Here is a 16,717-nt window from a genome sequence, read left to right as displayed (position 1 = left end):
CTTATGATAGCAGTGTAGGGTTCTGAAATTGCCAGGGAAAGTTGGGTCTCTTCTTCTCCCAAATACACTTGCCAATAATTAGAGCGATCCATGATTGAATTTGGGTTTTGCTGTTACTCATGCACCATTCACCATGAATTACTACCATTGCACTGTTCCTTTAAAATACAGCTGGGATTGAAGCATGGTGAGCTGAGAAGCATGGTGAGCTGAGAAGCATGGTGAGCTGAGAAGCATGCTTGATGTACAGCTTGGAAAAATAAAACCCTGACATCAGAATGAATTGATTCAATTCTGTTATGATGGTAGATTTCAAGGCTGAGATGACTTCCATGTTTCCCATGAGAAATTCCACAATTTCTCCCTCTAAATTTTTCCAGTTCAAAATATTCGGGTGGGAGTGACTTCAATATTTCCTGTGCGAAATTATAATGGTACAGAAATAAATCAGGCTTTCTTGTTTTGATGCAAGTGATTTCAGTTTTTTAAAAAAAAAGGTGATTTTTCACTGCTTAGAGATAGACAACAGACTCGCCAAGGCAAATAGCGCCTTTGGAAGACTACACAAAAGAGTCTGGAAAAACAACCAACTGAAAAACCTCACAAAGATAAGCGTATACAGAGCCGTTGTCATACCCACACTCCTGTTCGGCTCCGAATCATGGGTCCTCTACCGGCACCACCTACGGCTCCTAGAACGCTTCCACCAGCGTTGTCTCTGCTCCATCCTCAACATCCATTGGAGCGCTTACACCCCTAACGTCGAAGTACTCGAGATGGCAGAGGTCGACAGCATCGAGTCCACGCTGCTGAAGATCCAGCTGCGCTGGATGGGTCACGTCTTCAGAATGGAGGACCATCGCCTTCCCAAGATCGTGTTATATGGCGAGCTCTCCACTGGCCACCGTGACAGAGGTGCACCAAAGAAAAGGTACAAGGACTGCCTAAAGAAATCTCTTGGTGCCTGCCACATTGACCACCGCCAGTGGGCTGATAACGCCTCAAACCGTGCATCTTGGCGCCTCACAGTTTGGCGGGCAGCAACCTCCTTTGAAGAAGACCGCAGAGCCCACCTCACTGACAAAAGGCAAAGGAGGAAAAACCCAACACCCAACCCCAACCAACCAATTTTCCCTTGCAACCGCTGCAATCGTGTCTGCCTGTCCCGCATCGGACTTGTCAGCCACAAACGAGCCTGCAGCTGACGTGGACTTTTTACCCCCTCCATAAATCTTCGTCCGCGAAGCCAAGCCAAAGAAGAGTCAAACTAATAAATGCCGGCATGGTTAGCGGAGCGGTATAGCGCAATGCTGTTACATTGCCAGCGATCGGAATGGGGGTTTGAATCCGGCACTGTCTGTAAGGAGTTTGTACGCTCTTCCTGTGCCTGCGTGGGTTTCCTCTGGGTGCTTCGGTTTCATCCCACCTTTCAAGAATCATACTGGGGGTTGTAAGCCAATTGGGAGGAAATGGGCAGCAAGGACTCATGGGATGGAAGGACCTATTACGGTGCTGTATGTCTAAATTAAATTTAAATTAAAAAATTAAATTTAACCACAATAATTGGGTAATAAATAGATGCATATCTCATTTTCCATTGTAACCTGTGTAGGAGATAAATTTTGCTATTCTGCTTCTCTGGTGACCGAAAGGCAAAATTGGACACACACTGAAATTGACATAAATGCAAAAATCATCATGTCAAGGAGCTTCTTCCCCTCCAGCTACCCCAACTCTTTATCTGGATTGTTTCAGCAAAGTTGAACAGAAGCTTGAGGAACGACTCCTCGTTTTCCCACCAGACACCATCTAGTCTTCGACGCTAAACTATCAATTCAGCAGTTTCAGGATTTAAATTTGATGTTTTAGCCAGGCATTTCTTTTTCACTGGTAATTTCAGGTAATTATTTTGTCCATTTACACTTCCTCGAGAGAGACCTTTTTAATATTCACTGATCTCTTTACCATCTTATTCAGTCCACACTATCATCCTTTTCATTTTCTGACAGGCCTACCCACATATTCCCTTTTCCCTTCCCCACTTTCACTGCATCTGGAAATTTGTTTAATCTCTGAACTTTTCCCAGTTCAGATGAAAACCTCAAATGTTAATTCCTCTTCTCCACAAATGCTGCCTGATCTATTGAGTCTTGGCAGCATTTTCTGTTCTTATTGCAGAAGTTACAGTCCATCTCTGTCCTGCAATACATATAAATATTGTTTTCCTGTATAATTTTGTCTGTAATATTAAAATTTCACTAAGGTGGAAAAACTTTGATACATTAGAAAATGAAAATGTCTTTTCTGATCACCCACGTCGTATTAGCGTTCAAAATGAGTGGCAGTTGGAATAAATGAAATATTAGACCAAAGAATAATGTATGTAAATAGTGGAGTACTGCAGCAGAAAGGTTGAAGCACTGCCATTGGATTTGGTTTTTATCTCTTTGAACTCTTTTTCACTTAATTCACTTTTGGATGCATCCTAATAGCCTGTAAGTTTTTAATGCACAGGTACATGATCCTTTATAACCATAACAAATACAGCACAGAAACAGGCCAGTTCGGCCCTTCTGGTCCATGCCGAACACTTTCACCCACCTAGTCCCATTGGTCCGGATCTGGCCTTTAACCCTCCACACCTCTCTCATCCAAATACCTATCCAACTTTTCCTTAAATATTAAAATTCAACACGCATTTACCACTTCGACCAGAAGCTCATTCCACATTCCCACCACCCTCTGAGTGAAGCAATTTCCCCTCATGTTTTCCCTAAACTTTTCCCCCTTCCATCTCAATCCATGTCCTCTTTTCTAATCTCCCCCACTCTCAATGGAAAAGGCCTGTCCACATTGACTTAATCTGTCCACCACATAACTTTAAATACCTCTATCAAATCATCCCGCAATCTTCTACGCTCCAAGGAATAAAGTCTTAGCCTACTCAACCTTTCCCTGTAACTCAAGACTCTGGAAACATTCTTGTAAATCTCCTCTGCACTCTCTCTCTTCTGTTTGCATCCTTCCTATAATTCGGTGGCCAAAACTGCACACAATTTTCCAAATTTGGACTCACCAATGCCTTATACAACTTCAATATGACATCCTAAGTTCTATATTCAATACTCTGATTTATGAATGCCAACACACCAAATGCCACTCTTCACCATGAGATTCAACTTTCAGTGAATTATGTACCAGAATTCCTAAATCCCTTTGTTCTACTGCACTCCTTAATTGTCGACCATTCAACATGTATAACCCTTGCTGATTAGTCCTGCCAAAACATAGCACCTCACACTTACCAGTACTAAAGTCTACCTGCCATCTTTCAGCCCACTCTTCTAACTGTTCTATATCCCACTGCAAGCTTTGATAACGTTTTTCACTGTCCACAGTACCACCAAGCTTCATCCTTGCTAATCCAATTTCCTCTGGAATTTTTAAACCACGACGCCTGCCTATTTCATCAAGATTTTTTTTGTCACCTGCAATACAAGTGAGCTGTGAAGCACCCCGCCACAGAGAGACAGACTGGAAACAGGTCGAAGGCATGTCCCCCATGTCCATCAATATTCGATTCACCCACAGGTAACATCACCTTCCAATTAGTCATCCTCCTCACCTGGTCATGTGAGTTGATACGTGGGCTCAGGTGTATGTAAATGAGCACATGTCCGTTACTTGCTTTTTTTTTTGCAAATACCCAGAGCCTGCTCTTGGCTGTGATCTATGGGCAGCGTTGAAAGACCAGTTGTGAGGTGTGTCACAAAAGGGTTGGGAGCTCGGTCTTGCTGCCCTCTGGAGTGAATCATGTTGGTTTATCCAGTTACATTCATAGGATAGCTTGTACATCTGGAGGGGAGTGGTGGGAGGTGAGGGGCAGCAGGGACTGTCTGTTATAACCTTCAGTAGTTCTACATAGCTTCTGAAGGTACTTGTAGCTCAGGTAATGTGCATATTTCATATTTGTTTTCCATTTGTAAATAAATTCAACATTTTTAATATTAATGCATGTCCCAGGTTGTCATTCCTTGAACCCTTCAAATCTGTCTCTGCCTAAGATGGCAGCGCCTGTGCAGGGCAGCATACCTTGAGGGTTGCACACTCGGAGCAACGGATGGGCACAAGGCACCTGAAACTGGGAGAACTCCCTCGTTGAGAAGAAGCATGGGAGACGATCCTGCAGGAAATGAGAGCGACTGATGGACCCACATAGGCTGCTGGTGACTTGCAGTGGAAGGCTGCTCATAAGAACCAGGTATTGGAACCAGGATTCAAAAGGGTGCTGAGAGGCAAGGGCTCCTGAAGGCCCTCTAGTGCTGAAAGCTTTCTGATTGTATCGGAGGTTTGGATCTGGAGCTCAGATTACCGGTGGCTTGAACTGACCTGCAGCTGCGGGAGTTCTGGAGGAAAAATCCACAGATACTCGGTGTTACTGAAAGGACTGTCTTTTGCTTCTCTTTCCCCTTTTGTTAGGGGCACCAGACAATGCTCATGGTGACTCTTTGTTTGCCTTGTGAAGTATATCATGTATATTACATCTTTAATGTGACAATAAAAGGAACCTTGTTACATTTCCCTCACTACCATTTACCTTGCGACACTTTTAAACACTACAGGCACTAAATAAATATTATTGTTGCCACCATGGTGACCTTAATTTTAGTTATTTTACCTTGAATAAAACTTAATCTTGCATTTATTACTTTGCTTTATTGTACTAACAAAAATATTTCCAAAGGATTTTTCGCTCTCTAACTTTCTGGCACCAATCAATGGAATGTCAGACTCCAATCCATCTGCATTAAATTTGTGCTGCAGGATGTAGATATCAGGAAACTAGAAGGGAAAATGTACAACACTGAAAATAGCTGAGAGGATGAGTTGTATTATGCTTGGGGCATTACTCGTGAAAATAACCCTAATCGTAAATGAAAGAAATCCCGTTGCAAGTTATTGTTGACCTTCTACATTCTCGCATGTTTTTGAGCAGAAAACTGATTTTGTGTACACTGTCTAGACCAGAGGGAGATGTATTAAAATGCAGATTGCTGGGCACATGTTATTTATCACTGAAACATAGAATGTACTGGATTGACTGCAATAAAACCAGTTGCTGTTGGCCTATGCCTGCTGACAATATTTAATCAAAGTTACATTTTAACATTGTAGACTGTTCGTTCATTAATCTTCCAACTATTTATTGCCTTGTTTTCAGTTTTTAGAGTAAGTTTGAATAAATTCATTTTTTCAAGCTTTGGAAGTAATAACCTCATAAGAAATAGACAAAATTCAAATCTGGGTTTCATAGGCCTTTGTTTATTGCATATGCACTCACTCAGGCTTCCTGTGGGCCTTTGCATAAGAATTTATAGCAATTAGAAGTCTATCTTGGCACACTGCTGACTGCGTCTAGCATTAATTAAAATCCACAGAAATAGGACACCATACAAGTTGTTTTTGAGTGCGGGGGAGATTATTTGTAACTATTTAAGATTTAATGGTCTAGAAATACATTCATGCAACTCCCAAACACCGCTATGCTATCTGGTTAATCTGGAGTTGAGCAATTCCTATAGACATTTATTTTGTTAATCTGGAGTTGAGCAATTCCTATAGACATTTATTTTGTCTCTTTTCTTTTCAGAAGCACTTCTCTTCTAGCATAAAACTTTCAAGAGACTTCAAAAGTAATGTACCATGCAAAATTTGTCTGCAGTGAGATTTTTTTTCAGACCAGCTTTTATTATCACATTGTTGCTTAAAACGGTGTCAAAAGAGAAACTGCACCTTTTTGTCTTCTGAGATTTGGGACCTTCAACGATCTCAACTATAATCTTGCATGTATGTCTTGACTACATTGCCCCTCAGAATGACTGCAACTGTCTGTACTGACAATAACCACACCAGTAGTGCGAGTATAAGACAGCTTTAATAAACTAATATGTACACTAAGAGGTCTTGGCTCTCTGCAAGACAAACCTGGAAGGCTAGACTGTAGTTCTGGTCTGCTTTATAGACAAGGTCACCGGGATGACCCCTGGTGACCTAGTGGTGTAATTACATATCACCACACTGTCAGCTCTCTCTTGTCCCAGGTTACTGCTTGGTGGCTCACAGTTTGCTGATCATTTCTGGATCTGGGAGTTCACCAAAACTCCATATTCCAAACACAGGAGATTGCACTGTTCCTTCAGTTCACAGGACATTGGCCTACATGCAGGCTTCCCCAACAAGCAGACATTCAAAGATTGTTCTGTCATCCTTTCAGGGAAATCCTGCCGACTTCAATCTGTGAGCATATGGCTGTAACCCGGGAGGATTTCTGTGGTCCCTGTGCACAAAATAGCAAACCTCCTGTTGTCATTGTTTTTTTTGCCAGTCCATCCAGTTCCCTCTGAACCCTGCAAACAATTTCGCAAGCCATCCCCATCAGTGCAACATCCTTTCCTTCAGAAGCACTGCTCTCCTGTGTCTGGAAAAATGTGTTTTAAAAAAAAATGTAGGATCAGCTCAAAAGGCTGACAGCAAAGATTGCATCTGTTGTTGCATCTACAAGAATTTTTTAGGACGTCAGGAGGGAGCAGTGTGCTGAAACCAGCTGCTTCAGTGTATGTTACATAGTGGAAACCAGAAGTCGTCTTCTTTGAACTTTCATAGCGCAGTTCTCATTCTTTAAGCAACTTTCTCAAACCGCCTGTGGTTGAACAACACAATGACTGTTTTAATGGCAAAAAAGAAGCAATAATTTATGGGTAATCGTGTCCCAAAAGATTTAGTTGCACTGACCAAGCCATTAGTAGCTCCAGCAATTTTGTGAAGTATATGTGGTTGTGCAACTTGGGGAGGAGCCACGTAATTTGGACGTAACTTACCGAGTTTCTCGTTTATCTACGTGTGACATTAGAAGTTTATCATGATTTAATCTTTAAAGATAATTACTGATGACCTCTCTTTCACTTTAGTACGTTACACGTTTCTTATACCACGAGTAGGTTATTAATATTTGAATATCATATTGAAGGGGAAGAGCATTGAGGAAAGCATTTGGCGAGAAAGTCTGGACTTCAGCTTTTGAACTGGTCTATGTTTCCCTTGTTTGGAAAAGGAGGACAGAATACATGCTGGTTGGACAAGAAATAGAAAGATAGTGCAGTTTAATGTGTGGATAATGAGCTGATGTAGGAGGGAGGGATTCCAATATATGTATCAAGGGCTGTCTTTCAGGGCATGTGAGATCAAAACAAGAGGGATGGTTACACCTGAACTAGAGGGGAACCAATAACCTCACAGGCAGGTTCATGTGTGCTATTTAGGATGTTTTTAACTGGAGGGGTGAAGTGTGGGAACCACGGCAGCAGTGGAGGAGTTGAATTAATGGCAATTGTAATGGCAAGTAACTCTGAAAGGAAAGGGACAGCTGAATAGTCACAGCAAGACTCAGGAGCTGAATCCACCAGGAGCTGAAGGAACACATAGTAGACAGATGATGAAAAGTTGCAAAAGTTGTTTCAGGAAACCTTAATTTCCCCAATATTGACGAGGATGTCCTCGGTGTCAAAGGCTGAGATGGGCTGGGTGCATCCTGGAAGGTTTCTTGAAGCAGCATGTCGATGCCATACCAGATCTCATATTAGCAAATGAGTTTGGCCAGATGATGGAACTTTGTGGGAAAGAATTTTAGGAATCGTGGTCATAATTTCCCAATTTTTTTTTTTGAAAGGATGTGGAAGGTTTGGAAAGAGTGCAGAAGTAGTTTTACAGGATGTTGCCTGCTTTGGAGGATATTAGTTAAGGGAAGTCATTGTTTTCTTTGGAGCATAGAAGGCTGAAAATCTGAAACATGAAAATCTTCAGAAGCTGTGATTATAGTTTACACAAATGCTGGAGAAATTCAACAGGTCACATTGTGGTTTTTATGTAGCAAAGGTATAGATGCATAACCAACATTTCGGGCCTGAGCTCTTCATCAAGGTATAAGCAAAAAGAAGGCCGGCACCTATATAAAGTGGTGGGGTAGGGAAGGAGCACAGGCCCACAGGCAAGAGGTCATAGATGGATATGGGTGGGAGGGCACCAAAAAAACTGAGAAGTGATGAGGGAGTTCTCTGAATGGAGAGGGAGAGGATGGAGAGCTGAGGAAAGGAGACAGTGATGGGGAAGAGAGGGAGACAGGAGAGTGGGCTAAAGGACTTGCTCGTGTGCTGTGCTGTTCTATGTTCTACAGAAGGGCACCATCCTTGCAGGCATTTGCATCAGTCCTATCCCCCACTTATTTCCCTACAACCTGTTCTCTCTCATGTGCTCATGAGCTCATGGATCTCCAGGCACTCCACATAGGATGAACACAATTTACTGTAGCCAATTGCCAGGACACCTTTAAGATGTAGGAGGAGCACCCATGAAAACCATCCAATCACGGGGTGAACATGCAAACAGCACACAGCACCTGATGTCAAGATTACAAGAGCTGGGCCGCATCAGTTCACCTCTTGTTAAATGCAGTGGACTAGCTCTAGTCAATGCAGCATTTTAATCTTTTTTGAGGCCGTAAAACTAAGAAAATTGGCTATGAGAATAAACTGGTAATTTGTATCCAAATAAACAGCAATATGTAAAAAGAGTAAGGACCTGAAGAAAATTGTTCTCTCTGCTTCATCATTGCAGCTCTTCCTGATGACTATTAGTTGCATTCCCAGCTGGAACTTTGTCAATGTGCTTCATTTGTACATTATAAAGGATCCCCAATACCCAGGTTGCGACCTCTTTTCACTATTGTATGCAGGCAGAAGCCTGAAAACCAGCACCTCTTGGTTCAAAACTAGTTTTTTTTTTCCCCAACATCTATCAGACTCTTAAACTTCCCCTTGTTACATGAATCAGGGACTGCTCAGACAGAACAAAAAGACTGACTTCACTAAGGCAAGTGACTTTTTTGCACTTGAATTACTGTTAATATTCATTACCTATGACTGCAATTTTTCCTCGAGTGTTAATTGTGAGAATTCCCAGCTGGAACTTTGCCTGTATGCTTCTTTTGTAAAGGTCCAAATTACTTGGTGTCTCCTCATTTGTTCCTTCTCCACTTTAACAGTCACTGGTCAGGATCTTGAATTGTTTCAAGGAAATTTGGGAATGCCCTTGAAACTTTTTCTCTGTCCTAAGGCAGTTTGTAAAGTGGGGAGCTTGTCTGGTGAGATGGGTATATGGTGATTATGCTCTGCTTAATTGAAGCTCATTGACTGTGATCAGACATTTGATGCTGGAGACCTTGGTTTGGAAATGGATGTTGACATTGACTCGGCTATCCTACCAATAGATTTGGAGGATTTTGAAGACTAAATGTTGATGCTACATCTCCATTGCATTCTGTTAGTTGTCCGTCTGTGAAGTGTAAGGAAAGGTGGGATTTGCTCTTATTCCATTGACAAAAAAATGTTTGATACCGGGTTAACATTCTTTATCTTCAACTCTCTTTTGTTCTAAGTCAGCCAAGGCTGCATGGTTCAACTGAAGTTGTTGGTAAACTTCATCATTAATGCCTGATCTATGGAAAAGGATCTGATCCTCCTAGGGTCTTACCATGGGTTTTGACTGTATGACGACATTGTTATTCAGCAGAAGCAGGTTGCCTCCTGGATGTTGAATAGGGCTCAATAGATAATTAAGCATATTACAGTGTATTAGTCAATAGTTGCATTGAGCTCAGTTGCAGCGATGTCCAGCAACGTTCTTCTTTGGCTTGTCTTCGCGGACGAAGATTTATGGAGGGGGTAAATGTCCACGTCAGCTGCAGGCTCGTTTGCGGCTGACAAGTCCGATGCGGGACAGGCTTGTATATTTCAACATAAGGATCATTATAAATTGTCACTCTGAAGCAGCCATTCTCTACCTTTTTTCTTTGGGCTCTGGCCCTCCTTGGACTCTGCTCAAATTACTCCCTGTGAGGTCGTCAAGTTTCTTCTTTACTTCTACTGAGTAGAAGTTGTTTAGTGACGTGAAAAGAACACTTTACTTAAATATAGTGGGGCTTGGGGGCCCATGTGGTGAATGGCTGCTCGAGAGCATCAAATATTTTTATCTATGAATAGGAATGGTTTTAACAAAAGGCTTTCATTTTTCCTAATTTCAGGTGTCTTTGAATTCTACTGTTCAGTTTCCAACAGTAAACTTTACCTCCTCAAAATCAATGGAAGAGCATTTAATGCCTCAAGGTAGTAAACATTTACTGCAGTGGACCCAGAGAAAATATGGATCTGTGACATCTTTCACTGAACTGAATAAGGTTAATAATATTTACATCAAAGTGGGTGAAGGTGAGTCCATCTTACTTTCTGAATGATGAATATTGTCCCAATCTGTCGTGATAAGTGTAAATAATTATTTTGGCTGCTCTTAAATTATGGTTTTAATGTATAAGACCATAAGATATTGGAGCAGCAGTAAGCCATTTGGCCCATCTTATTTGATCATAAGCCGATCCATTCTCCCTCTCAGCCCCACACCTGGCTGTCTCCCCATAACCTTTGATACCTTAACTATTCAGCTTCTGTCTTAAATACACCCAACCACCTGCCCGCTACGAAATTCCTCTGCATCTCTGTTTTAAATGGGCGCCCTTCAATCCTGAAGTTGTGCCCTCTTGTCCTCAACTCCTCTATCGTGGGGAACAACTTTGCCGCATCTACTCTGTCCATGCTTTTCAACAATCAAAGTGCTTCGACGAGGTTCCTCCTCATTCTTCTGAACTCCAAGGAGTACAATCCAAGAGCCGTCAAGCATTCCTCATGTGCTTATCCCTTCATTCCAGGAATCATTCTTGTGAATCTCTGAACCCTCTTTAATACCAGTAGATCATTCCTTAGATAAGGAGCCCAAAACTATACCACGTACACAGACCCTCTCATATCTGTCCTTCCAGGTATATGAAAAGTTTGATTTTTCTTAAATGTTCAGTTTTATAACATTGATTTTCCTGGATATTAGGAAAAGGATCTGATTCTCAAAGGGTCTTACCGTCTCTGATTAGCAAAATTAACATTTCAGATGTTTGACAGTTACAGTTCAACTGAATAAATCATGTCAATATTTCTAAACATTTAGATTCTGCATTGTCACCCACGTGCACTATCAAGAAAAACTTTCTATCCCAGAATTATCTTGGAGCCTATCTGAAAATGCAACCTGCACAGGGTTGTACTTCCTCAGGCCCAGCAGAAGGAAAGGAGGTTCATATTGTTGACCTGGAATCCCCAAGTTCTAGTCCAAGGTAAATGAGAATTTTGGTTTCCTTTTGAGTCTTTGATTACCTGTACATAAAAAAAATTATTTTATGATGAAGAATAAATATTAGGTTATGGAGTTTGAAAAGAGCCTTGTCGTAAAGTACTTTGTGTTCATAGAATTTTTCCCCAGCCAGGGATTATACCTTTGAAGTTTTAATTTGCACTCAAAACTTTTGAAATTGTGTAAAGCTGGCAATTATATTGCAGAACAATAAATATCACTTCTAGGTGTCAGTTATTTCTTGGTAAAGCACTCAGACGTGGCAAAGAAAATAACATAGCTAATTACTTTTAATAGATGGTTTAAAAATTGAAATTCATCATTTGCAAAGAAATATAATATGCACTTTAAAACTATCTGCTTACTAGATTGAGATATTATAAGTAACTATTAATGCAGTTATGCATATTTTATTATTTAACCATTATTGTGTTTTTCTTTCCCATTGGTATGTATTTATTGTATGCAATTGATTCATTATATAATCGACATTTATTATGTTTGCTTATTTATGTTAAACGCAATAAAAAACATATAAAAAGAAAAAAAAACTTGAAATTTCAGACAAGATGTATTCTTGTTTATAAATAATGTCTGCACTTTTAAAAAAAAAAATTAGAATGAGTAAACTCCTAAAACATCCTCAAAAAAAAAGAACTTCATAAGCATGAATTCCAAAATAGCACTACTGTTTAACACTACAGTTTGAGGGAGAGTGGGCACTGGGTGTCAAAATTCAGGAACTGTCAGAAACTATAACAGCATTTAAGAGGCATCTTGAAGGTCCAGGCATAGAAAATCATGGAGCTGAAGTAGGCAAGTGGGAGGTGTGTAGATAGACATGGTTGATAACCTGTTTTATGTTTTGCAACTTTAATTCTAATTTCTGCATTAGTAGCACCTTCCCTCTTGGAAAGTAACTTTCTGAAGGTCACATTACAATATGGCCAGCATGTTTTAAGCTTGTGGGTGGTATTTGCCATTCTTCATTGTGGTGGTGGGGGATGGGAGGGTGGAGTGTCCGTGTAAAGGCCATGGGGGGTGGTGCAGGGGAGATTAAAGGTGTCTGAAGAGCATGAAGGTGCCAGGCAGGAGCCTGGAAAGGAATGAATGCTTCCATTTTTGAGATTCTTACAATGCAATCAAATGCCTCTTCCACAGATTAAGCCAAAATTTGCATTGACCAAAAACTTAGTTTCCCACTTGGCCAGTATTGACTTCTACAATGCAGCACTGAGCAGTGGTGCCATGAGCAGAGGCAGCTTAGAAAGATCCTGAGACAAGAGTTGAATGGCAGAGCAGACCTGATGGGCTGCATAGCCCAATTCTGCTTCGAAATTTTGTGGTAATTTGTTCGAAAAGTATCAAGAGTGAAGATGACCCTGACTTTGACTTGTAAGGGCAGTGAACCTGTAAATGAGAGAGACAAGAGATTAGATTCTAGGATCTGAGGTGCGAAGCAATCAAAACACATTATGATGAAGAGTCTTCACCTTCCCTCCCATCCCCCAAAAACTGATGCTGCTCTATCTTCATTCCTCTAGCACAGGCGTTCCCAATCTTTTTGTTCCTCTGTACCCCATGGGTATTTTTATAGGTTCCCATGTACCCCTAAAAATTAAGGATTTAAAACAAAAACGACATTGTGCAATCTGACTGCAGATTACAACACCATATATGAAGATCCAGCTGCGCTGGGTGGGTCACGTCTCCAGAATGGAGGACCATCGCCTTCCCAAGATCGTGTTATATGGCGAGCTCTCCACTGGCCACCGTGACAGAGGTGCACCAAAGAAAAGGTACAAGGACTGCCTAAAGAAATCTCTTGGTGCCTGCCACATTGACCACCGCCAGTGGGCTGATATCGCCTCAAACCGTGCATCTTGGCGCCTCACAGTTTGGCGGGCAGCAACCTCCTTTGAAGAAGACCGCAGAGCCCACCTCACTGACAAAAGGCAAAGGAGGAAAAACCCAACACCCAACCCCAACCAACCATTTTTCCCCTGCAGCCGCTGCAACCGTGTCTGCCTGTCCCGCATCGGACTTGTCAGCCACAAACGAGCCTGCAGCTGACGTGGACTTTTACCCCCTCCATAAATCTTCGTCCGCGAAGCCAAGCCAAAGAAGAAAAGAAGAAGTATTGTACAGTAGTGATTATTCTCTCAGACCCAATGTACCCCCTGAAAAGTGCAAATGTACTACTGGGGCTACATGTACCTCAGGTGGGGAACCCCTGCTCTAGCAGATTGTTTTGAGTTTGTAAAAGAGGTTTTCAGAGGTTCCAGATGTGAGTTAAGTGATAACTTTAGCAAGTGTTGCTTTTATAGATATAAATTCTATTTGGTGGTGTTGATTAAAGAAAACATTGGGTGTCACCTCTTTTAAAACTTATTTTTGATTCAATAGCCACTGAACATTGAGGCACTCCTGCTGAAGGCTATGGGAAACAGTTTGAGTCAGGCTGTGCATGGCACTGCCTTTGAGTGTAGTTTAAATATATTCAGTTTGTGTTTAGAAAAGCTGCCCCCTTTGAGGGTGAACAATGCCAAGCAGCATTAAGATCAATACAATGCAAAATATCCCCAGAAATTATTTTAGTACTGCCAATCGCTTAGACAAACTAGTTATCAGGAAAACAGCTCCAGGATCCTCAGAAGTTTCCACCATGCCCATACATTATTAATGACGAGCATCAAGTCTCCCAGAAACTTGTACATATTGGTTCAGGTCACACTTTTCTGGTATCGCACAGATGAATTTCTAGGCGAATGTCTAGTTGCATCTTGTTAAACTTTCATTATTTGACGTAACTAACTACTTCCAGATGACTCCCCAGTGAATTCTTTAATGGGACACCAGTGTTGCACATTGCAGGATTCCTGGAATGCCCCAGTAACCTCAGGAAATAGTTCACAATCACATCTTGTCATTTTAACTAGTTGCAGTAATTTCCATGATTTCCTCTTCCCAAGAGCCCCCTATTTTCCAAAAGAAGCTTCAATGATAAATCTTGAGTTATCAGTTTCAAATTTTACGTATACATCTCTATTTCTTAAAAAAAAACCAGAAATACACCTATAATTTCAAAATCAAAATGCATAGTTCTGTTTTCAGTCATGTGGTTTTCATTAGTTATTTTAAGTTGCAGTCATTATGCTTTCGAGCATAAATGTTGCATCTGCTAGCTCTCTAAGGTATTATTTCTATTTCATTGCTTTTTCCATGTTAATTATGCTTTAATCCTTTCTCATGAAGTCAGTACAAATAAATTTCTTCATCTAAACGTTTGATCATTTTCACCCTAAGTTGCAGAATCAAACTTGGACAATTAGGAGGCAGAAAATGTTTCTCAAACACCTTCATAAAATCTCTTAATAAAGGCAGTTTGAAGGATAATAGACCCTTGTCCTGCAATTATGTTCTTGGACTATTGCAAAAGGCTTGGCTGGCCAGATTTTAACAAGCTCATTTATTGATACGAGGCATATGCAATAAAGTTTCTCCTGTGGAATTTCATTTTAACAATTTTTATTTTCTTCCCAACCACATTTTTAACAAAGCGATAAATGCAAAATATTGGTCACAATCCTTTTTTTTTGTCCTGTTTTGTTTATATACAGTTGAAATGGTCTTTTCCAATATTTAATCTGGTGGTCAGCTGTGCCCTAACTAGTAAAGTTGCCTGGATACTTCAGAGTGATGCCAAGTACAAATTGGAGAATCAGATGTAGTTGCTCCTATCCAATATAGGCTCGCGTGACACTATTACGGCACTGGTGACCCGGGTTCGAATCTGGTGCTGTCCTGAAGGAGTTTGTACATTCTCCCTGTGTCTGTGTAGGTTTCCTCCAGGTGCTTATAGTTTCCTCCAACCTTCCAAAATGTACAGTGTTGCAGCTTCATTTGGATGCCATTAGGCAGAATAGGTTTAAATGGCCAGAATAAGGCTTCCCAAAGATAATTGATCTCTTGGTCATACTTGATGTAAGGATCAGTTTGTGAAAATATAGGTAAAAAGTTCTATAATCTTTTATAGGTTATAACTATATTTAGACAAACAAAAAATCTATACTGTATTTCTCTGCAAGTTAAACTATCATTGATAGAACTGTATTCATGGTCCAATTCCATCCTCAAAAATCTAACCCTTCATTAATTCTGGAAAAAGAGTGCAGTTTTATTTTGAGTAAATGTTGTTATGAATCATTTTTTAATGCATATTGAGTTGTAGCCTGTTTTGCACATGTTCTATTGTCTGGGATTAATTCCAATATTTTAATTAACTGGCCAGACACTAGAGACATGTTCAGCTGGAAGGGTTGAGTGCAACCAAGATTTCTGGCACATGTACAAATCTTTTTTATACTGTTCCACAGCAGGATTTTCAAAGTGGACGTAGTTGTTGACATACGACCAATACATGCAGATACCATCCTGTCCAGAAACATTTTGCTCATCCTCAAATGTGAGAAAGCGGTCAATTGGGTAATCAAGTCTCATGATGTCAGCGGAAAGCTGGAAGTGGTTGTAAGTATTTGAGCATTAAACTCTGTTCATTAATGTTATTATTAACTAGAAATCAAACTAGTGTAACTAGGTTTGCTCTGGCATTAGTCAGTGAAAGTCTTGTGATGAATTTAACAAGTAGATGGCTTTTAAACATGTTGTGAAAAAGTTTACTCCCAAAAGCTACGAAAAACTTTTACTCACTCAATATATACTTCCTTTTGTACACAAGTCACTGAAAGAATATGAGTAATGTTTTTGTTGATCGAGAAAAGTAGATGTTAATCCTTTGCAGAAGTTTTGACTCCTCATCTTTGCTCAGTAAAACAGGTTGGGGGCACTTGAAGGGTGTAATATGAAACCCAGTACTGTACTAAGAATGCATTTCTTGCTGGTTCCCTCAGGGTGTTGGCTGTTGAGTTCTACATATGCTCAAAACCTTCAGAAAGTAACATCTTAAAGTGCCATTATCTCAAGAGCAGATAATATTGTTTATTTTCTGATTTAAACAGTTCTCCATTCTTGTTGTTACATGTTTCTTCCCCTACTCCCTACAACCACAAGCCAGGAGTTAGTTAAGATTGGAAACATTTCAATATACTCAAAAAATGCTTTTAAAATTTATATTAAATACTACTCTTGTGCAAAATAGGTCAAGTCACTCTTCATCTATACGCCCTTCATACTTGCATCTCACACTATTTTTGCTGTTGCTCCTTCCATTTGTAGCCACATGCGTCGTAACATCCTCTCGCTGAAAAAAGAGTCTGCCGTGCAAGGGACAATTAAATTTTCCCAGTCTCCTGATGCAGCTGAAGAAAAATTAACTGGTTTGATGAAACTTGATTTTCTTTTCTTTTACGGCTCTCCAGATATAAAGCCAAATCATCGCGGCTGTATCATAATTAAGAAATGTTTTGAA

The 16,717-nt window shown here is 40.5% G+C and overlaps 1 protein-coding gene across 5 annotated transcripts in view; it reads left to right on the top strand.

Annotated features, from left to right (window-relative positions):
* tgfbr3 (transforming growth factor, beta receptor III) overlaps positions 1–16,717 on the top strand; it is a 213,839-nt gene that overhangs the window by 147,882 nt on the left and 49,240 nt on the right. For 4 of the 5 annotated variants that reach the window (XM_069939189.1, XM_069939188.1, XM_069939192.1 and 1 more), the window contains 3 exons: positions 10,136–10,319; positions 11,107–11,272; positions 15,666–15,816. In XM_069939189.1, the coding sequence (XP_069795290.1) occupies positions 10,136–10,319; positions 11,107–11,272; positions 15,666–15,816 (501 nt within the window). The remainder of the gene's footprint in view (positions 1–10,135; positions 10,320–11,106; positions 11,273–15,665; positions 15,817–16,717) is intronic. The other variant, XM_069939190.1, reaches the window with a different exon arrangement.

Source organism: Narcine bancroftii, chromosome 5 (genome assembly GCF_036971445.1).
Source record: "Narcine bancroftii isolate sNarBan1 chromosome 5, sNarBan1.hap1, whole genome shotgun sequence".
In the NCBI taxonomy this organism is placed as follows: domain Eukaryota; kingdom Metazoa; phylum Chordata; class Chondrichthyes; order Torpediniformes; family Narcinidae; genus Narcine; species Narcine bancroftii.
The sequence above is the reverse complement of the archived record's forward strand: the minus strand, read 5'-3'. Positions and strand labels throughout refer to the sequence as shown.